The 23829-nt window shown below is 43.4% G+C and overlaps 1 protein-coding gene across 3 annotated transcripts; it reads left to right on the top strand.

The window, feature by feature from the left end:
• Nucleotides 1-882: 882 nt before the first annotated feature.
• On the top strand, nucleotides 883-23368 carry Tk (tachykinin). Of its 3 annotated transcripts, none has more exons than XM_076825153.1 (7): nucleotides 883-1003; nucleotides 20896-21085; nucleotides 21229-21501; nucleotides 21610-21840; nucleotides 22009-22222; nucleotides 22304-22535; nucleotides 22596-23368. In XM_076825153.1, the coding sequence occupies exons 2-6, from the start codon at nucleotides 20897-20899 to the stop codon at nucleotides 22471-22473; spliced, it is 1077 nt and encodes a 358-aa protein (XP_076681268.1). In that variant the 5' UTR covers nucleotides 883-1003; nucleotide 20896; the 3' UTR covers nucleotides 22474-22535; nucleotides 22596-23368. The 3 variants fall into 3 exon arrangements, with proteins under 3 accessions (XP_076681268.1, XP_076681269.1, XP_076681270.1); XM_076825154.1 differs by lacking the exon at nucleotides 883-1003 and adding an exon at nucleotides 18150-18271; XM_076825155.1 differs by lacking the exon at nucleotides 883-1003 and adding an exon at nucleotides 18332-18540.
• Nucleotides 23369-23829: the final 461 nt, after the last annotated feature.

The following is a 23829-nucleotide window of genomic DNA, read 5'->3' as shown; positions in this document are numbered from 1 at the left end:
CACTTTTTAAGCAATAAAAAACCGAGAAAAAATTTTCTTAGTTTTTCGGACTTCTTTCGAAAATCGTTTGTCGCACGAGAAAAAGTAATAGAACATAAGAGGTGCTCCTTATCTGGATCTACAACTTTTGTTTGACATATTTTGTTATTTAATCAATAACTTGTAGAATATTATATAAAATCGACTTTGTGAGCTGTTAAACAATTATTTAAATGTTCACGGGCCCAGGGGCATCTTTTCCCGGTATCCCATCGGGCTCAAACTGTACACAGATTTTTTTTTTATTATTTGCAACTACTCAGGGGTGGGTGCCGCGAAGGAAACGCAAAACTCGAAAATAAGAGCCACCCTAAGTAGTATTCACATACGATACGTTTCGTGGTAGTGCATTGACGCTGTTATCCGTATTAATAATCTTTAAGCCTCCCCTGAATCCCCTATCAATCATATTTACATTAATCTGTATCTCTAGGGTAGCTTCTCGGCTGGATAAACCGTTAACAAGTAGACCGGCGGGAAAACCTGCCTCGAGCTTTACCTGACTCTATACAGTAGGTATACGGTACGTGGTAGGACATCATGCTACAGTTCCTTTTCCTAATATTAAGTGGAATTAACATTGATATTATTAGCTAAAGGTATTACGAATGGTGACGAAGAAAAGGGAAAAGAATGGCATCACACGTGGAGAAGCCGCAGGTTCTTTCGCCTAACGATAGGGCCGAAGCTAAGGTATTCGCGACGGAGGGATTCGGTTAGATTTTTGTCCCCGACGACAGTGGTGCAAGCTCCGTTCTCTCATTGGCCCCGCTGATCTGTGACGTCACTGTGCCGGCCTATGTATAAGGTGAAGCACGCGGAGCGTCAGTTCATCGTTGTCCGTCACATCGAGCAGGGCTTGCTTTTAAATCGCCCTCTGTTCTGTGAACCAACGAGACGAATCTTCGTTTGCTTCCTCTTTGTCTGCTTCGCGAGCACTTTCGTACCCACCTGAAAAGTCAAGGTAGGAGATGCACATATCTATACATTAATTCGTACAGCTCGTAGCCAGCAACTTGCCAACTGACCATTAACTTTTCCCTTGTCCCTTTTCTTCGCTCTTCCTTCTTTTTAAATTTTAATATGCCAGTAAATTAGTGCCTGCTTTTAATTCTTGAATTCCTTAATGTCTGCCACACGCTCTGCTCTAGAACCGTGGCGTTCTTGAATCCCTTGGGGTGGTTTCTGAAAAGTAGAAATAACTTCTTTCTCTTTCTTCTTTCTTTTTACGTACTCGCCAAAGATATTCCCTTCCTGCGGTCCCCCCCATAAACCCTTCGAGCCTGCTATGTCCTTTACGTTCGTCGTTACTGTTGACGCGAGTACTTTGCAGACACCTAGGTGTGCGTATACGCGTCCACATAAATGTGCGCACGTGTGCGACAATTCTGCTCTATATACAATCTTCCGCAAAAGATGAGCCTTCGTCGACAAAAATCGCGGGTGCCGTCGTCTGTAGGTACCTGCATTATTCTGTGTTCACGGTTACAGGTAGGTATGCTCGAGGAGAAATATTCCGCTGCTCGTTGAGTCTGTCCGCGGATTTTTCGGGAACGTGTCCGTGTTGAATGGGAGCAGGCACGGAAGAATTAGCGATTAGAATTCCAACAACTGTGCGATGATGGAAAGGAAGATGTAAAACAAGCTGGATTTCGCTAAAGAAAACGGTCCGCAGTAAACGGCAAGAAAATATTCCTTGGCGCGTTTCAAAGGCGACCCTTTAATTTCCCAGCACGGAGTTTAACCGGTCGCCTTAGGGAACGCAAAACTTTGCGCTCGTATTGTCTGTTCAGTGTGCACGGAATGTGAGCTCGGTGAAAGCGTTTATTAATTGCCAGCCGTGTGCATTAGGGTAGTTTACCGAAAGATAGCTGACAGGTGGTAGAAAAGTGGCCAGGGGTGGCTATGTCCGTTCTTCGTCGCGGTTAGGACACCCTCTCGAATATTTCCGCGTTTGCGATTACGAAACACTTGCCCGTTGACCGTTCGTAAAGCCGAACAGCAGTTCTTACATCCTTCTATTCTCTACTATTTTTTCATTTTTCCTTCCGTTTAGCCGTCCATTCTTCTCTTCGATTTGTACGCGAGTATTCGTCTAAAAAGCTAGAACGATGTCGATAACGAATCGCCTGGAACGTTTATTCGCGGGCAGATATATATATACATATATATATATATATATATACCTACCTGTGCGCACACGTGTTCCGGTTCATCTCTCGCCCCTGTTCTTCCCAGGCGTCGGGAATAACTACTTTTTCTAGCGAATTATTCTGTTAGCCCAGACATTTCTATCCCTTTCGTTGATACAACCCCTCGAACTCGATACCATCTCTTTTGTACCGGCATCGTGTGATAACTCCGTTTCAAGTTTGACCGGTAAAATCTACCGTTCCAACGACGCGACGTGCGTACAAGAATTATTAAAGCCGGCGGCCAGTCATACGTATCTATCCACGAACCTATGAACGTACAATTCGACAAAGTCGATAATTACCCGGCGCGGCCCTACAGACCAAGATTTAATTAAAACTTTTCCCGGCTATCCATTGTACGTAGGTACCTACATAAGTTGCACGTATAGCGCGATACAGTTGCGAAAAGTTCTTGCAAAACGTTGATTGTAACGACGAGGTGGTTTCACTTAATTACCAACATCTCTAAAACTGCTACGCCCACCTTGTACGTGTAAAGGTTTATTAAATCTATTTCAGCCGGGAAGAAGGTGCAAGCGAATGTTTACGGCTCGACGCAGTGTCGCACCGTTTACCCGTCACACACGCGTGGCACGGTTGGGCTGATCATGCGTCGAGCTATACTACTTATAACTTCTAGCTTCCACTGGCAACGCTTCCTCCCGAAAAGGTCTATCATATAAATAATTTATATACCTATAAATATATACGTAATACTATATAGATAATCTATAGGTATATAAATAATTTATATACCTATAAATATATATATAATACTATATAGATAATCTATAGGTATATAAATTATTTATATATATATATAGATACGTATTGATCTATTTAAATTATTATTGATAGATTTATGGAATATATTGAACAAAATTAATTATTAATTCGATGAACCCATAAACAATCCATATACTAAGTTCGAAAGATTTGTTTATAGATAATGGTATATATCAGTAGATGAATTTTGATTTATGTGTCTTCTGCGTTTCTGGTCCAGCCTATTACCATCAACTAGAACAAGAGAAAGAACCAATCGTATCGTGTGCACTAGTTGCGAACAATAGAGCAAGTTCGCAGAGGAAGCGTGGCTGTTATTTCTTCCCTTTAAAGTAACCTCTTTTCATCCGAACAAAGAGTGCGGCTCTTGAAATGCTGCAGCACGTTATCACAAGGATTATTAAAACAAAACGAAGCATCGTACTTATGCGTCCGCGTCGAGATACAATAAAATTCTCACTGATAATTCCAAACTTTTCTACGGCGTTGCTGCGTGCGCGTGCACATTACCCTACCAGACCTGCCGCTTGCCAACTCTGTGATTCACACTTTTCCTTTTGTATGCTCTAAACGCAGATTAGTCTCAAGGTACGACAAAGAAGCTTGATGATCGAAGGAATGTGATACGTATCCGATAAGAAGCGGTTACTTACGGGCGGTTGTGCTTTACGATTAAAATTGAGAACAGCTAGATCGGAATAAGGAAGACAGATAAAGATAGATGCGCGGTCCATCGGAAACTGCGTCGGGCGTAGGTAGGTACACGTACGTACTGCGAGATGCTTGCGACGTTGACGCGAGGTTTCTTCGAACGTTATTTCGCTGATCAAAGGCGGGACGTGAGGTAACCTGCGGATAAAGAAAGTACATCTAGAAAAGAAGAAACACGATTGAAAATTGTACAACAATTTAATACAGTAAACGCTGTCTTTAAGATCTCTAGCGTCGATAAGGGCGCACCGTGAATTTTAGAGGGCTCGTTTTCTATGCTGTACTAAAGTGTGATACAGTTACAGGCTCGCGTGCGGTCGCGGTGGTCCACATGTATGTGAAACGAATTAATTTGCATAGCTATCTAATTATTAGTAGCCGCATGCGTAGAGTAAATGACACAGAAGGAAGAAACGGGGGAGAGGAATAATGAAAATCCAAGCCAAGGGCTGGAAGCGTGTAACAATTCGGGGAGTTTCTAGTGTCCCTCCTGTTTCTGCTGGTCCCGATAAACGATGCATGCCTAGGTACACACAGCTGACTATAGCGCAAGTTAAATGAAATGTATCAGTCTGTTTAGATAGTTACGCGAGAAATCGCCGGTTAACTGGTCCCATCATTGTCAGGGGAATGCAATCTCGAATCCTCGAATCCCCAACCCTCAGCAGCGAGTTTTCTCATTGAGGGGTGGCTTTTTGCTAATCCGTTGGTAATTGGATACCTATCCGTTACTGCTTGGTCTTGACCAAGCTCTGTGCTTACGATTAGTAGTATCATAGGGACGCGATAAAAAAAAAGTTTTCGCGATTTCGTTTGGAAGGGATGCCGAGAGTGAGAGCGAAAATGTGTGCACGGGAGACCGGGGCAAAATCGAGACGTTACGGATAAAAGCTCATAACTCTGACATTACTAATGTAAAAAAGAAATTGCAGTTAGAATTCATTAGAATAAACTCTTTGTCAAATAATAGTTTATATACAATTTTTTTTTAATAGAAGAACAAATGCAAAAAATAACGATTTAAAATATGATCCGTCTTTACGGTTTTACCCCTGCCACGGTAGATACTGGCCCTAGCAACTCTAACAACGAAACTCATCCAATTTTCAGTCCCCAGTTAGAACAAGCTGTAAACTGCACTCAACCTTCATTCAATTTCGATTAACCATATGATTCTTGGACATAAATGTCTTCACCGTTTGCATCGCCACTGTTATCATTATCCTTCGGTGTTTCGTTTAACTTTGTGGTTTTCTTTCTCCTTAGTTGTAGTCCTTTATTAAGATTTAGTGTCAATTTTGATAGCTTCCTCCTTTTCGTTTCTTTGTTACACAGATTTTGTCCAAAACCGGCTACGATTTTGCCCTAGCATACAATTCTGTAAATATTACGAATTATCAACAATACCACGGCGAAGTAAAAAACAAACCTTTTAATTATTCACACTTTAATATGCAACAATTAACGTAATTCCCACGAAAAAGTAAACCCTCTTGTAACACGTAAACGTAGAGTCAAGCGTATCTATCCCTCGAAAGGGGCCTGTCGAACATTACTCGAGAAATGCGTTGAAACGCGTAAAATTCAAGTGAATATAATTCGCGGCCGATTTCAGATTCGTCGGAAAGTTGTTCTTCGCAAAGGAAGTAAATACACTGGTAGGTCGGCGAATAATTCCGCGATGAATGGAATCGAGAAATCCTTCGTAGGAAGATTTCGCGGATTAACGACGAACGGAAATAGGAGTTGTCTCCTTTCGTAACCGCGAACTCTAAATGCCACGCGAAATAGAATTTTACTCACGTTACTCAGAGTTTCGATGAATAGGTATAACGTACTACGCACGAAATATCTGCAGGAATCTTCGCAACATGCCTATTTCGATTTTTTCCTGCCGCTGTAAACGTGTTTTCTAAATAAAATTAATTCCTATTAGGTATAGGTACGTATGTACTGTGCCCGGATGGAAAGAAGTCTGTTGAAATGGCAGAGGGGCAAGGGGGGTTCTTCGCTCGCATTGGCTCCCGCCGCCCGCGTCCCGTTTGCTTGCTTCCTATTGGTCGACGCTGTCGCGCCGGCCAATAGGGATACGCTATTCGGACCCTAGAGTTTCTCGACCGACTTCTTTCCATCCGCGCACAGTAGTCGGATTGTTTCTCGAGAGAGAAAATCGTTTGCTTTCTAGCGGAATACCATAAATTATACGTAGATGACCACTTTCGACTCGATACAACGGTACGTGCTTGTACACATGTGCACCTAAGGTTTAACGCCCTGATTCCGGACTTGTCGCTAACGACAGATCGTAAATTCCAGCGAACGCCTAACACTTTATGTTCGTGTTTACCTATATAAATATTTCGACTGGCCAGTCGACAATCCTCGCGAATTTTTATTCGTAGAAAAAAATTAATTTGAGGATCACGCGGACCTTGGGTCAGTTTTTTACTCTCGCAATCAAGTTCCCTTTACAAATGAATCCAAGCGCAATCACAAGCGCCGACAGCCTGCGGCTTTGACAAATTAACGATCACATTGAAATTCCTAGCTTTTTAACGAAAGAATCCATCATTGAAGGTCGCAAAGCAATTTACAACTATAATTCACGTCTTAAACCGTAAAGGGGTCTGTTCCCCCGTTACGTATTCATACCTACATAGGCAGTGCAATACCGTGGCGCGCGATCCGCTGCTGCCCAGCGCAACACAATTGCTGAACGCGTGTGCCTGCCACTGTCGGCGCCGCACGTTTTGCCAAACTATTTCGCTTCTGTATCGAAAACAAAACGTGACTTACCACTTCTGTCGATGCTTTCCGAAGGAAAAATGTCTGCTGCGTCGCGTGGAATGGTCAGATTTTCTCCTCGACCCTTAGTTCTAGAAATAAATTGAAAAATGTCTTAAAAAATGGGTGCACTTCGGGTGTCCTTTTCCCTTTGATCGACGCTTAAACATATTTAAATATTCCCAATGCAATATTAATTTATATCGTTGTATTCGGGAGGGTTCATAGAATAATTTCACGAACCAAGTAACCGAGTAACTCTCACTGTTTCGACACAAAAAATTTTCAAACTTGAAAATTTGCAGTTTTCTTCAAAATCGAATTTCTGAAAAACTGAGGCTGATAACGACAAACGGTTTGCGGATTCGTTTTCAGCGCTTGAAAACCTATAACGGAGCTACATTTTTTATCCACGCTACACCCGGCAGAGCATCGTGAAGAATTAACACTAACTCGCGCACGGCTTCGTGAGACTCTATTGTCTCCCGCAACTGTAAAGGAAAAGTTTACTTTACCGTAAACCCGCGCTGCAGCAAATTCCAACGCGGTAACGATATCCTGTGTACCGTGTAACAAATATTATCGCAACAAATGAACGAAATGTCAGGCTGCGTAAGATGTGCTGTACGCTATGCGAGGGCGACTCGATACCAGTGCATACGAACATCTATAGGTACCTACTATACAATGTACGTACACGATTGAGCACGCTGATAACGAGGAATGCACGCCACCGGGCCGCGAGTGCTAGCGGGACATGGCGGGAAATCATGCATCATAATTCTTTTCCCACCAACTTGTGAAAACAAATTCGGAGACACTGATAGCCGTGCTGCCAGGTCCGTGACTGTTGAGAGACGCCGATATTACAGAGATTAGAGATAATTCGGGTAACGAACTCGCGCGTGTCGACGCGACGCCTGCACGTTGTAAGATCATAGAATTGCGAACTCTGGTAGCGAGATACGTAGCATCGCTTGTACACGTAGCATTCGTAGCATCGATGGTCCTTTAGGTCGCTATCAATTATCCGCAAAGTGTCCTTATTCTTAGACCTCGAAACACGCGCACCTACCGCGTTCAATGCCGGATCGACATACAGCGAACAAACTCCCGCGAGAGTATCTAAAGGTCTTGCCTTTAAGCTGTTTAACTTGCTCCGTTATTTAAAGCGCTACTAGCGAGCGAGACGCGGGAAATTTCACGGCCGCGGGCCTCGGGTTTCGCCACTTACAATTACAATTAGAACGACGCTTGCTTTGCCTGACACTGCGAACAGAGCGTGCGCTTTTATACATACTAGGTATTCGGCCAGGGAACTTTTGAGAAAGCTTCAAACAGTTCTCACTGACTGCGAGACGTGACAATTTTTTTTTTTTATCATTCCTGTCGGACAGCGTCGCGTAAATATTTCAGAGGTACCTCTCGGACGCAGGCAAGACGATATGTAAGACGGTGTCGCAGTTGATATCACATCTCAGTGATAAATTGCGCGAGCAGCAAGCGGCGGGAGGAAGCGATTGGAATATTACCCAGATAGCCAGTTAAACGAAGAATAATGGAGCAACCGCGAGGTTTTATTAGAATTCTGAATTTTGCCAACAGTTCCAGGTAGTTTGAGCAGTTAGTTCTAGATTACTCGAACGATTAGTTCTCGGGGTACGTTTATGTTGGAGCTGCGATAAACGATCGCAGCGACGATAAGAGCGAAGCGTCGAAATACATTATATTGTTTCGTAATGGAACTGTTTACATTGGGGCAGCGAGTAGAGCGACGCTTACTACGCACGAGAAAGAAATGTTTCTTTTGCTTCGCTATTATCGCAGCTCCAACGTAAACGTGCCCTTATACAAGCGTGTTTTTTCGGGGTCACAGCTTGTAGCGCTCTTGTTGAACGTAGGTGCGTAGGTACGCGGACAGAGAAAGTGGAGAGGAGGAATTTTTAATAACAGCCGCGCGATCGGTCATCTGGCTCGGCATCGCGCGCAATTACCATGCTGACAATGAGAATGCCCGTAGTGTCCGTACGCCCGGAGAGATTTCAAGATTATACAACCCTGCGTGGCAGGGGGCTAGGGACAGTAATCACTATAAACTAAATCACGTTGCAACCTTCGTAACAGAATTGTTCGACACCCCGGCAAATACGAGAGCAGTCCTTCCCAAGGTCGTTTACTCGTTTCTCAAATTTCGTTTCCGACCTTCTAACGCGGCATCGTCGTAAACGTACGTACAGTGGCTCGCATTAATATTCCGACACTTTTTAAAATCGCATAACTTTTTTAGAATTGGTCCAAACAGCTTGAGTTTTTTTTTAGAAGCTAGAAGGATTAGTTTGCTAACTGACGCGTTTCGTCGTTTTGGAAAAAAATGTATTTGGTTGGAATAGCGAAAAGAATAGTAAAGGTTGTTTTTTAAATTTTTTTTTGAGCCTGTAATGAAAATTCAAAAAACGTAAGTAAGTTGTATACTTGCCTAAAATTTCATTAGAATCGGTTAATGTTGCTCTGAGCTTTAAACGCTTAAAGATCGCAGAATAAGGTTGAACCGCGGAAATTCCCGAAATCAGCGATTCTCGACCTTATTCTGCGATCTTTAAACATTTGTAGCTCGGAGCAACGTTGACCGATTTTGATGAAATTTTAGGCACGTATACAACTTACTGCAATCTACAAACGGGTTTTTTGAATTTTCATTACAAGCTCGCAAAAAAAGTTTAAAAATCGACCTTTACTATTCTCTTCGCTATTCCAACGAAATACATTTTTTTTTTCAAAACGACGAAACGCGTCAGTTAGCAAACTAATCCTTCTAGCTTCTGAAAAAAACTCAAGTTGCTTGGGCCAATTCTAAAAAAGTTATGCGATTTTAAAAAGTGTCCGAATATTAATGCGATCCACTGTAGGTGTGCCTATATGTGCCACGTACAGCGCGTTCCTTAAGTCTCGATCGAAGTGTCAGACCTAATAAGAATCGCGGGTTCCAGCGACTCGGCCGATATATTAGCGGACATTTTCGATGACCCTCGAATGGCCTCCCGAATATTCATCAGCGATCCAATTTTCAATGCGGTGGGATCCTGCTTTGAAATCACAGAATCCTGTGACGGCGTATGGCGCGATACGCGACACGCGACACGCGACACGGGACACGCGATACGACAGTGGCATCCGAATGCCGGTTAATGAGGAAACCCGTTGCACGCAGAGCACCCGTGCCCGATAATACGCCGCGCCGTAGACCGTTGTAAAAACTTTTGCGCCGCCAAGCGCGTAGGAAGCTGTGACCTACGGGCGTCACCCGTGAACGATTCGATACCCCATCGGGCACTGGGCGAGCCCGCAACAGGAGATTCCACCAGTCACCATCCGTGCCGACTAGAACTACTCGACGGAATCATTAGAAACATTAATCTCACTGTTCGGAACGCGATGGGTAATTAGTACCTGTCGTTGCAATTAAAGCAACTCCAATTCCCCTTATTTTTAGGTCGCTGATTTGTACCTGCATGTCTACTAATAAGCCCCGGCATTGCGACTGGCAAGCCAGATCAGGTATGGAAGACGGAGAGCCAACAATCCGCGATAATTAATAATTCATACCCAGAGTAATTACGAGTTCGAAAGCCACGTATGTACACGACGCTCTGATAGGCACACCTGTACAATGTGTGTAGAGTGTCCACTGCGGAGTAACGCAATGATACAGTGAACACGAGGAACGAACGATTTGATGAAAGTGTAAAGCCGCACGTGAGAAACCATACGGTTAAACTGAATTCGACAATAAAATTATTCCAAGAGGTATCTGCGTACAATCTACGTGTCATTCTGGCAACTTGTTCGTTTCAACATTTCAAAGGTTTCAGGACTAACAATTAAGTAGCGGAAGAGAGAACTCGAGAATTTCCAAACATATGAAAGCTGCACTCGGCCCGCTCTTTCGTCGCTCTATAGAGAATAGCCGTTGACATTTTTATCGAAGCGTAAAGTCTTTACGCGAAATTGTGGTAAATAGTTGCTGCGCACTATGCATAAGCGTTACCTCCTCGTTGCCCGTTATTATTTAAAAGGGTCTCGCAATCAGTTGACAATGTGTTTACGCGTGTACATTGTAGGCACGAGTATGCACGTGAGAGCAGCTCTTTCAAAACTCTCGGCTCATCGATTTATCTTCCCACTTCGTATCGTTCTTTCCCCGGTTTCTCAATACTAAATGTATCATCTATCGAACGCTGGCGTTACATCGTCGAGCACACCTACTCGTACTGCGATATAACAGTATATGCAACGCACGAGTACGTTCTTTTTGCAGAGCGAAACGTTTGCGCAGGGTATCTCGAGTGCGAATAGACGTAATAATAGTTGCTGCGCGTGTATAATCATGCGCGGGCTTCGGTTCGCAACGAGGAAACAGCTGAAGTGGGTAAACTTTTCCCAGAGGCTCGTCCAAGTAATTACTCCCCAGTAATCTTTCGAGCATCGCCGAAGGAAGGCGGCAAGGTAATCGAGTACCCGGTCACTTAACACTAGAAGAAGCACGATTTAACAAACACCGAAGCAATCACGCCCGGCACGATTTAAGCCGGTGGCTTTGCAATTTACTACGCAATTTCTCGCTTACTCGATTAGCTTGGTTGTTACCTGGCCAGAGGCCATTTCCTTACAACTAACGTTGTGCAACACGAGAGCGTCTCACTTTTAATTTTCAGCCAGCCACCCAACCGTGGAGGCGAAGATAAGTGGCACACGATCGTAATGCACATTACATTATTACAATATACATTTAATTCAACAACTAATGTTTGTCATGTAAATGTTTTTTTTTTACTAAATTCGACAAAAGGATCGCGCTTCTTTTCCTTGACAAAGCAGCACCGGTGGCCGTCGCCGTCGACAGAAACGCATTCAAATGTCTAGAATTTCTATAAAGAATCCACATCCAATGAGAAACACGCCGAAGAATAAGGAGTTCAAGTAGATTCTCCCTCTTGGATTTCCCGGCAGCTACTCGCAGAGCCCCGAGTAGTACAATGTATGTACATTAGGGTGGCTCTTATTTGCTCTTGTTGAAATTTTTCTCCTTGTCTGGATCTACAACTTTTGTTTGCCATATTTTTTTACTTAATCAATAACTAGGAGGATCCTTACTAATACATAAAAGTGAAACGTTGTCTGTTTGTTTGTCCTTCTTTCACGCCTAAATGGCTGAACGGATTTCAATGAAAATTTGAATACACATTACATGCGTCCTAGATTAGATTATAGGCAATTTTTTTTTTTTGTTTAGGCTTTTTTATTTTTTAAACGTCATAAATAATTCCCGCGTGAAAGCGGGTAACGGGTCAGCTGGTATTATATAAAATCGACTTTGTGAGCTGTTAAATAATTACTGAAATGTTCAAGGACTCAGGGGTCCTTTTCCCGTTGTCCGATTAGGCTCAAACTTTACACAGATTTTTTTTTTATTATTTGGAACTAGGTATTCTGGAGGGTGGCGCGAAGAAAATTCCAAAGTCGAAAGTAAGAGCCACCCTAATGTACATACCTACTTACATAGGTATGTAGTTTTTAATTTCATTTCGTGAAATCTGCTCTCCAATGCGATTCAGCCGCAGTTGGAGGAACGGTCGCACCTACATGTATTTGTTGTGCATTGGAAAAGCTCGCCCACTAGTCCTCCTCGGGATACCATGCAGGACTCGCAAACTTCTGAGTGTACGTTACGTTATAACGAAATCCAATACGCGTATCCCCCTTCACTGTGCAGCTAATATTCGAAGCATTTTTATAAAGCGTCAGCGGCGGTCCGGCCTCTCTGCGAGGAGGATAGACGAGAACTCTCTTCGTGTTGGTTTTATTAGAATCTTCAGGTTTTTCCACTCTTGCGTCCGCGAGATTAATTGACGGTCCCCTCGAAGCTCTCGACTCGCCTTGCACCCGTAACTTTTCGAGCCTACCTTTTCTTTCTAGCGGAGACGGACAATCATATTCGTAGCAACAGCGATGTACCTTACGGTTGCGATTGCTTTGCCGCGAGGACTCGGCTGAATACGACTTTGAGGAATGAACGCATGCCCGTTCGTTGCTGCAATCTTTATCGGGGTCACAGTCTGGGAGTAAACAGCAACAGGTTACACTTGATTCTCTTCTGATAGTGGGCTCGGGTGTTCTTATTCGACGGGGTGCGAGCGGCTCGACGCGTGAACACGAATCCTGAGTTTTGCGCTGGACCGGGCGAACGTTCTTCGCTTCTTCCTGCCGCGTTAGCTTTAACTCCCTCATCTTCCGCGATCGAGCAGAACTCTCGAGTTCGTCGCACGACGTTATACTATTATCAGTTGACTCGATTAACGGCCTATTTTCTTCCGCCATCAGAGGTGCGAACTTCTTTCCCGCGTATAGCCGATTCAAGCCGCCAACGAACTTACCACTGCGCTCGTATTTCTCGCCGGCGCATCCTTCACCGTCTTCCCGATTCTGCTGGGACATACCAACCCCTGCGCGACGGACATTCGTCCCGTTCGCGTCGTCAATTTTCACAGAAGCAACACCGTGTTTGGGAAGAGAGATCTCGAGACTATCGCTAGTATCGGCGCGTTCAGGGCAAAGACAATACTCGGAACGGTGCTGGAGCGTCATCGCTTGCGTGTCCGGCGTGGTTTCGCAGAAGCAACTGAACCGTTTTCCACCTCGGCAAGTGTTTACCAGTTTGCACAACTCCTCTACTTGTTCCGTCGCTTCCTCCTCCTCGTTCCTCCGCTTGTAGCACGCACTCGCATTGGTTTTCCAAGTTACAGCACCTGTACGCTCGTCCGGTAAAGTGTTTATCCTGTCGCTATTACGACCGAAGCTCTTTCGGTGTTTTCTCCTCTTCGCTTGGTAATCACAGTCTCCCTTCCATACAGGAGAATGCGCGCCAGGATAAAACTCGCGCGTCTCGTAATCTTTCACGCTTTCCTTGTACGCCAAACTCTTCTCGTTCTTCTCCCTCTTTGCTCTTTCGTATTTCAATAATTCCTCGCAGTGTAAAATGTCCGAATGGTTTAGGTCGTCCCCGACTAGAAATTGTACGGCTGGTCCCGGTATGATTCTTCTCAAAGCAGATTTAAAAACTGGCGACTCCAATACGTCCCTCAGGCATTCACGGTTGGAATATGCGCAGGCACGCACAGAAGCGACCCTTTCCGTGGTAAACAATGGTAACGATGAACCGTTACAAGTTGTTCCATCGCCATAATTCCCGCCGTCGTTGTTTCTTAACTTCTCCACGTTTCCTTCCGACCAGCTATCACCGATTCCGAAGCTTCTTGCTCTCCGGGTGTTGGGCCGCTTGCCAGCACTTTTTCCAAGGCCCTGTCGAAAAGTCTTTGAATTAGAATCCCGATTCCATATCGATGAAACGCGATCGACCGGTTTCCAGGCTTTGTCGTAACATTCTTTCGCAATCGGACGATGCTTGGTCGCCGAACGATCTTTACAAGTTTCGCCAGACTCTTTGGACGGTTTATTAGTTCCCCTTTCGTTTCGTATCCGCGACAATGACGACGACGACGACGACGACGACTCAGCGACGCCCCTAGTCCATCTTCCTTTTGCGTCGCTCTTTGATGCGGGTCTCTCTAAATCAGTACAACTAATTTTACAATCTTCATCCCCGTTACTGGTCTCGCGCTGAAACTCTCTACAGAGTTTCTTGAAATAATTCAACAGATGCGTTCTTTGCAAAACTTTACCACGACCTATCATCCCCTTGCTCGTCCCTCGTGTCCACTCATTCATACCACAAAGGGGATGACTGCTTTCATTTCACGTGTGGTATTACTAGGTTGGCGAGGTTCTAACTGCAAGAGAAAATTATTATCGAGTCGATCGTAAACGCTAGAGAGAAATGAGCGTAACGCAAGATTTATGATACAACCGTGCACAGTAAGTCGAGATGCGTAGAATAAAATTCTGTTATTTTTATCAAAGTATGCCAGCGTTAAGAGATTGACAATGGAATCTTACGATTCGAACTAGCTTGATATCTTTCACGGAGCATTTCTCTGTCTCGCTGAGCTCACTCTGAACGAACAAACTATGCGTTAGAATTATTCTATGGCATACGGGACGACGCCCACGACACCGACCGCTTCGATCACTGGAACATTTGCGAACCTAGCCGAACTTGCCGCGATCGATAGTTGAATCTTCACTGCGATGTGTCCATGTTAAAAAAATAAAATAAAATATATAGGGCGGTATACTCAGTCGCTACTTATTCTTGAGCAAATGCTTAAGCATCCGGCATCTTTTACTAGCTGCTAGGTTAGTAGAGGATGCCGCATGCTGAAGCATTTGCTTAACCCTTAACTGGTATCCTGGGGTCGCTCGTGACCCCAAGCACCCAAAGTTCGATGTACAATTTTCGGTTGTCTAAGTTGGTAAACTGAATTTCTAATTAATTTTATAATAATAGTTTAACTATCTACGCTTCTATTATTTTCTACTTTACCTAAGAAGAAAATATTCATAGTGGTTGCTCTAGCGTCGACTTTAAAAATTCCTGCGTCCTTTTTTATTTAGGGTCTGCCACGACCCCAGTATACCAGTCACGTTTGCCAAAAACAGTATACCAGTTAAGGGTTAAGAACGTTCAAGTATTCGTTTGGGATACACCAGATAAATAGGTATACCCAAGTACACTGCGTTCCACATTAGAGCGTACTCGTTTCGCGCAGGGATAGGGGAGACCGGGGCTAGTTGACGCGCTATTCTGTTTTCAATTTTTTTTCATTTCGTATTTGAATCAATTACTTAATAACAAATATGCCAAAATACACTTTGGTCCTTCCTCTTTAATATATAGTAAGCGGAAAGTGGAGAAAATACATACAAAATGAATGAAAAAATGTTATTCTGACGTATCAAATTTGGCTGTATCAAAACTATTTACTTTTTCTCTATGTAAAAGAAAATACACTCCGTGTCATTTAAGAAGGAACCTGCCGACCGACGAGATTAGACCGGTTCTGCGCAGGTTGGCGCTCATTGGTGCCGGGCGAAGCCACTATTGGCTGTACCCCCACCAACGCCTTTTCGGAGCCAATGAGCTCATTCTACATGCGCGAAACGGGTTCCTTCTTAAATGATTTCTGGTGTAGTTAAAAAAACTATTGTTAACGTCAATGTACACACGCGTACGCTGGATCGTAGGAAAGAATTGAACAACAATCTTCACACATCTCGCTCAAACGCAGCTAGATATATACGGTGTCGGCATAATTCGTCTGTATCAACTTGCCCCCTGTATCAACTAGCCCCGGTCTCCCCTTCGCTGTTGATTGGTGGTAAACCGGCAGGGGAAAGTGCCACGACCAATCGCGCGTGTCAGATCCGTGGCGGCTGCGCAGATCGGTCGCAAATCGGTAGGGGCGTTGGTACGCTCTTATATGGAACGCAGTGTAGTAGTTGGCGAACCACGCCACGAAATCTTGACGTGTTTATCCCCCTGAAGCTTCCGTCGCGTCGCTTTGCGTCGGCCTCAACTCTTTCTAATAGGAAAAAGTCCACCGCACAATTGCGAAATACGTAATAATAATTACAGTAACCTTTGCGACGCGGCATGTCTGATCGTTCAAGAGATCGTCTCATCGACAACACTGTCGAAAAGCTCGACGACCTCAAACAAGACATTCAAACATTCATCGAGACACGTCCGATCGAAATCGCAACGATTCTCGCTGTTTGCGGTCTTTTCTACTGGATTCGACAGTACGTTTCTACGTGAACGCACGCAAGCGGGAAAATCGTCTATCGGGAAAGGAAGGATGACATTCGCATTCGAGCAAAGCTCTTTAGTGGAGACTATAAACAGAATAAATAAAATTTCAATCACAATTACAATCTGGCAACCGGTAATCCTTTAGTTTAGTTTCTTTTTTTACATGCCTACCTACTCGTAACTGTCCGAGCCTCGTGACTCGTGTCATTTCTGAAACGAACGTTTCTTAATGCGAAACCTTTTGCTCCCTTTGAACAGCCACCTTTCGATGCAAGCAACGCGAAGCAAGTCGAACAAATTATCCGAACTTAAATGCACGCAATCGTGCGCACAGACGTTCTGCGAACAGTGCCAGCCACCTATATCCGATTTCTCTGGAAAGATGAAGGTTACAGGGAAGAATGAACGTATTCCTTAACTTGCAATGTATCAGCCTACAAAATCTGTATTTTTTTTTTGCTACCAAGTAGAACCATGAAATCCGAAATAAGACAACTATTATAGACGTTAATATACTTATACGCGCGAGGGCGGGATACAACCGTTGACATTAACGATTATAAAATCGAGAAACTCACGAATCGGCGAGCTTGCAACTTTGCGAATTCGTTCGATTATCGATAGTTCGAAAGGTCATTGGAAATTTAAATTTGCTTTCAGGGCTTCCCGAGATCCAATTAGCAAGATCGTATTAAAGCGAATTATTGGTATGTTTATTATGTCGAACTGTAGCGTTATCCAGTACGTGCCATATTTTTTTCGAGGCAGCAGTGTCTACCGTTGGATTGGGTATGTTATTAAACGAAACCACCACCTCCCCCGTTTGTACGCTCGGCAGAGAAAAATATATCATCTTATAGTGATACAGTCGTTTTGGAGAAAATCAGACGGAGTGAAAAGAAAAGTTGTTTCGTATAATAATTCCAGCAATTCCGTCTGTTCCATTTGCGAGAAACAGCTCTCGCTGGGTAGTCCAGGTATTTTTCCTGTTTCATCTGCAAGGCACCAATGTTTTGTTTTGTTGATCGATCGCATACCCGCGGGGAATAAAATTGGAAAGCGTACTTGACTTGGTCTGACCACCGACATTTACGTACCTACAAGTTCTCAGACGTGTAATGTTGAAGGTAAAGGTAAAGGTAAAGAGGTATAGACTAATGACAGTTGTAATGATAATGTTAAAGGTGATTATTGATGGTCTCGTAACTACACACGTGCAAGGGCGTAACGTAAAAGATGGATTGCTATTACAAGGAAGAAACTAACGATTCGGAACTATTGCAAAGTGGCTGTCGCACCATCTCTAACACATCTCTGTCTAACCACCCTGTAGCGCGCAGGGTGCCATAACACGCATCGCTGTTCGTCGTCGCTATCCCCTTAAAAATATTTGCGCGTGCAACTAGCATCACTAAATAGCAACGAACAAGCCTGAGGAGTGAATTCATCTATTTTCCAAGGCGACTATGTGAGAAATGTAAAGCAGAGCGTTGCATACATATTACAGGCACTCCTCCAGTAAGGGAGCGATTAATGAACCGGCCACATCACCTTTGACCCGCTTAGAAAAAAGTTTGCCAGATGCGGATCATTGATTTTGAGGGAAAATATGGAGTGGAGGGAGCGAACTCGTTTCCAACGATTACACGTCTGACCGATCCGTGAAGAAAAGCTGGCTAACCGTAGAATCTATACGAGACCACCTGGAGCAACCTTGCTGCTCTTCTCCCTTGTCTTCCCGCCACCCGAATCCCCGATCCCCGCCGATCTATCCTTTTTCTCTCCTCCTATCGGCCTCTTTGTCGGGTTAGTCGGGGAATCCTCGCTCCGTTTACTCCACGTCCGTCAACGAGCTCACCTCGGCGGCTCGCAACGGCCACCTCTTAATACGTGCCTTTTACCGGTCAGTTCGAGATCCCATCTGCGCGTATACATGTACCTTCTACACGTGTACATATACAGTCGCGTCGTGAAAGTCGTCGGACAGTGGGTAATAATTGTCGTAACGTCGAATCAATGTCGTAAATTCATTAGCAGTCGCGTGCTAAAAACTGAACACGTTTCGGGTGCTGAGACAGTTGGCTAGGGTCGTGTACAGTGCGTATCTCACCTCTCCATTCACGATCAGTTGTTCCCCCTCCCCTTAAGTGCTCCCCATTGAAGGATGCACGGAAGCCTAAAGTGAGGCGCCGCGCCGCGCCGGCGCGGATAGGCTGCTCTGTCGCTGACAATAAGCCAAAGAGGAGGAAACAGTAAAAGGTGAACAGTCCGAGCTGTACATTTGAAATCGCTGTTCTGTAAGCCTGGCTCTTAATATTTGAATATGTATCTGCCGCTCGGTGATTAATCGTACGTACGTACAAAACAAGAAGGTAGCGGAGATATAGAGATGATGTTCGCTTAAGGGGGCTAGGCAGTTGAAAAATCGAGTTTTTATTGCATTTTCCGAGAGAACTATCTTTTCTGAATAAAACGCCGCTTGGTTTATATTAAAATTCGCAACATTGTAGATTGGGGAACTAAAAAGGTCAAGCGGCAACCTGTAGCGTCGCCTTTGTCCCGGAAACTTTGAACGCGCTTTCCTCGAATCTTCTTTTCTCTTGGTTTTCGGCTAGTTGCGAATGAACGGAGGTTCAGATCGACTTGGAAAAATTACAGGATGTGTAAAACATGTGCCATGTCGCGCCAAAGCTCTGAAAAAAAATTAAAAAGTCGCGGCTTTTTAGTAGCGCACTTTTTAATCTTTTTTCAGAGCTTTGGCGCGACATGGCACATGTTTTACACATCCTGTAATTTTTCCAAGTCTATCTGAACCTCCGTTCATTCGCAACTAGCCGAAAACCAAGAGTAAAGAAGATTCGAGGAAACCGCGTTTAAAGTTTCCGGGACAAAGGCGACGCTACAGGTTGCCGCTTGACCTTTTTAGTTCCCCGATCTACAATTTTGCGAATTTTAATATAAATCGAGCGGCATTTTATTCGGAAAAGGTAGTACTTTCGGAAAACTGCCTAGTCCCCTTAACGGAACGGAGAGCCCGCACTCGTCAGAGCGCGCCCCGACGTGCATGAGGGCGAGGATGAGGCGTTTTAATTAAGCCATACGGTCGTGGTTTACCACGTCGTTTAAACTCCCAAAGCGATATCTGGATTGACGCGATACGCTGACCAGCATGGTGGTGAAATCATTCGCATCTACGCGCGTCACGTTTCAATTTCAAGCTTTATAGGTACTAAATGTTTGCTTGTCGAATACCAAGTAGTTTTGACGTTCTTGAGTAATAAACTCGTATAAAATAGACAGTATGCGCAGATTCTAGAAAGGAAAGAATATTTTTATTCTTTCCTTATTAAAGGATACCAAATTAACTAGCCGTGCTTTACGCAATGACTAACGTACCTTTTGGTCCTTTTGCTGGACATCTCTGGGCGTATTTACACGCGTAGGGTAGAGGACCCAATTACTGACATCTAACCAATTACTGTCACCTTAAACTAATTTACTTAAAATAGAGAATAATTAAACTATAGTATATAATCTATATAGATTATATAGGTTGAATTACATAATTCTTTTTTGCGTATGACTTTACAACGTTTATATATTCGTTATTTTAAATAAAATAGCTTAAGGTGACAGTAAGTGGTTAGGTGTCAGTAATTGGGTCCTTTATCCTGTGTACCTATTTCTCAACAAGCCAAACTACATATATTAGCAGGCTAGACACCCTCCTTCACTCTAGGTAGGCCATAGCTATCGCCTATCGCCTTTCACACGCCGACTGTCAACAGCTGAAGGGGGATATAGTATGACCTATAGACAGAGTTGTGCAGAATTACAATTGAATCACTCCATGAATTATAATTACAAAATAATTCAATTACATCGTATTCAATTACATTGTAATTCGTAATTCAGATCTCGCATTCAATTAAAATACATCGCAATTCGTAATTGCAATGTATTTGCAATTGCATAGTACAATGTAATTGAATTATAATTACGAATTAAGAGGTAACCAAATTGAGAAGTAATAAGAGGTGGGAAAGAAATATGTAGGTAAAGGCTTCGAACAGAAAAAAAATTATTATGAGTGCTGAATATGGTATTATTCATAAATTTATAACATATAAAGAGAAATAAACTACTTTGTTACATTTTCTCCACTTTTTTTCTCACTTCTTCAGAGCTTTGGGCTGTAATTTAATTACACTGTATTTCAATTACATTGTAATCTAATTACATTGTAATTTAATTACACTGTATTTCAATTACATTGTAATTTAATTACACTGTGTTTCAATTACATTGTAATTTAATTACACTGTGTTTCAATTACATTGTAATTTAATTACACTGTATTTCAATTACATTATAATTTAATTACACTGTACTTCAATTACAGTAATTAGGAATTGGATTAATTGAAAAGTTTGTATTATGTAATTGAGTCGCAACGTAATTGAATTACTATGTAATTGAAATACAGTGTAATTAAATTACATAATTAAATTACGTAATTAAATTACAGTGTAATTCAATTAGCACAACTGTGCCTATAGACCTATGATCGCTGAAGAATGGTGCGAAAAAGAAAGACGTGTCTGTTTGTTGCAGCATGATCGTCCGTTGGAGTTTGTTGTTGGCTGCGACGACTGCGATGATAGCGCGTGCTCAAGATTCGTCGCCGAGCAACGTTCTTTCCGCCAAACGAGGTCCTGTAGGCTTTCAAGGGATGCGCGGGAAGAAGGATTTGGCACCCTTGGGACACGCCGAATTTTCAAAACGATCACCCATGGGCTTTCAGGTGAAGCAAGTAAAAACGACACTAATTCTACTCTGCCTCTGATCGATCGATCATCTTACGTATACAGTTACACGCTATATGTACATATACCTAGATACACCTACACCTTAATTGTCACGATTGTCTCCGCGTTGTTCACGCAGGGTATGCGTGGAAAGAAAGCTTCGATAACGGCTCCAAACGAAAACCAACTTCTTCCCAAAGACACTAACAGCAGGCTTGCGTCTATGGATAAAAAGGATAGTCTGATGCCCGACCTGGAGGACTCTTACTTTTCCGGCGACGAGTACGAGAAGAGATTTTCCCCGATGGCTTTCCAGAGCATTAGGGGGAAGAAGGCCCCGTCAGAGGATGAATATTACAAACGTGCCCCGATGGGATTTCAAGGCATGAGAGGCAAAAAGTCTGTCGAAGAGGTAAGCGGTGTACGCGCAGCAACTTCGTTACTGAAATCAATGATTCGTCGTTTTCGCAACAGTCGAATGTAATAAATCGCATAAATGAATAACATCGATGCCAAACAGATTCTGGACGAGATTGAGAAAAGGGCCACGATGGGATTGCAAGGTGCAACGGGCAAGGACACGTACTCGTTTGACTATTCGCAAGATTATCGCGGCGCACGCGATAGAAATGAGGAAATCCTAAGAGAATTGGAGAAGCGCGCCCCCATGGGGTTTCAAGGTATGAGGGGGAAGAAGGCGATTCTTGACGCGATAGAAGAACTTGAGAAGCGAGCTATTATGGGTTTCCACGTGAGTAGCCATCCGCAGAAAGAAAGTATTCCAATTAATCTTTAGAGTCGACAGACATTCCTCTCTGCATACCTATGTGCACATAAGCGTTTCGTAGCGTGCGCCGCTTAAAGAGCAACATCGTTTTCATGTCGCGGGCGCGATAAAAGATGTGTGAAAATTCGGCAGGGGATGCGAGGTAAAAAGGACACGTTCGACAATTACGTGGATTACCCGATGGAGCCGTCCGATTACGAGAAAGGGGGCATGGACTTTCAAGATCCGGAAGGCAGCGAACTGTTTAAAAGGTCTCGAATAGGCTTCCACGGGATGAGAGGTAAAAGGGACGCGGCGCAGCCTTATGGCCAGAACATTGCGAGAACGACCCTCTCGGGCTACCAAGGTAAGTCGCAGCGCGTAGGCACTAACTGTGAGTAGACTAATAGTGAAAGAGGCTGTGCAGCTGATTAATTGAAATTCGCAGGGGCGGCCAAGCGGGAGAACCAACTGACGCCGTACGAAATCGGGAAACGATCGCCCTTCAGATATCTCGCAGCCCGAGGCAAAAAGAATCCGCGGTGGGAGTTTCGAGGGAAGTTCGTAGGGGTGAGAGGTAAAAAATCATCATTTACCCAAGGGCGAGCCGTCTTTTAATGTGTCCGGGCGGGATGACATCGAAAGGATGCGCATGGATGGAAATTTGTTGACGTCATTAGGTAATTACTTGGGTAGCTAGGTGCACCTGAAAAAGGTAAAAATGCTGTATTTCGTTTCAGATATATTCGGCGGTGGTACTGCTGCTTTCATTGCGACAAACATCAACAACCAGCAACAGATCAATGTAAAAGGCTAGCTTTTTTTTCTCTCTAAACACGTATTAAACTGATCCGGTTAGTCAATATCAATGTGAAAAACAGGGTGCGTCGATCTTGTCGCCAAAGTATTGGTTATCGTGATCGTCGCGATTCAAGCGTTTATTGCGAAACGTTTCATTTCAATCCATACGTACATGTAAGTACTACGCACCAAGTACAAGGATCCTACGACTCTATTCTGCTCTGGCATTCTTCTCAAAGGATCATCAAAGTATAAAAGTTACTGAAGAGAGCCAGCTACCTGATTTACACAAGTCTAATGCCAGTTACAGAACGAGATTTCCCTCTTTCCGTTCAGATTTTTCTACGTAAATCCTCGATCGATGAGCAGCAAGTGCGATGTCTGCGAATATCATTTCGTCTAGGGGGATGATACACAACTTGGTGCAAGCAAATTGCGTGAGCTAAGAGTAAATAGTATCGCGTTAGGTAGGAATTCTATTTTTCTCTGTATGGTAAACCATTAATATGTATATAAGATAAAAAATATGTTAAGCAGCCAATGTTGCGATCATTCGTTCAAGAATCAGTCGAATCTTGCGCTGTTGCACAGTTCAGCTATAAAGAGTAAGGGGAGAAGGAAGTGTGTGTGATATAGAAACGTGTTTGCGAATTAGAGTAGATACGGTGTATGTCTATGTACCTACAACTAAATAAATACATATCAATGAACACCAGTGCATTGCGCCACCAATCGATTAAACCGATCCTTAGCAGCACTCGTCGTTTCAAACAAACTGTAGGAAGCAAACTTTCTCGAGTGAATTAGACCAAATTAACCAAATTAATAAAATGAGAATAAAACAGTACCGATGGAAATATGTTCGAAGGCAACTACACCGAGAACAGATTGAATATAAAGTTACGCCCGAGCTTCTAAGCTTCCGAAGTTTGGTGAAACACTTACCACCGTTGGCAGTGCATTAACCCGGCCGGAGGCGCACCCCATATTGTAACACAGGCTGTCGCTACTGGGTGAAAAATACCCAAAATTGAAACGTAAGAAACCACGGTTTCAGAATATTTGTTTTAACTTTGCAATTTTTATGTTAAAGTACAGTGTTTTAAGATTGAAACAAAATTTGTGAAATATCTTAAAATCTTTGTTAAAAATTTTTTCCTTAAAAAATTGTAA

This window comes from Andrena cerasifolii, chromosome 13, assembly GCF_050908995.1.
Source record: "Andrena cerasifolii isolate SP2316 chromosome 13, iyAndCera1_principal, whole genome shotgun sequence".
In the NCBI taxonomy this organism is placed as follows: domain Eukaryota; kingdom Metazoa; phylum Arthropoda; class Insecta; order Hymenoptera; family Andrenidae; genus Andrena; species Andrena cerasifolii.
Note: the sequence above shows the minus strand (reverse complement) of the source record. Positions and strands in the feature narration are given on the sequence as shown.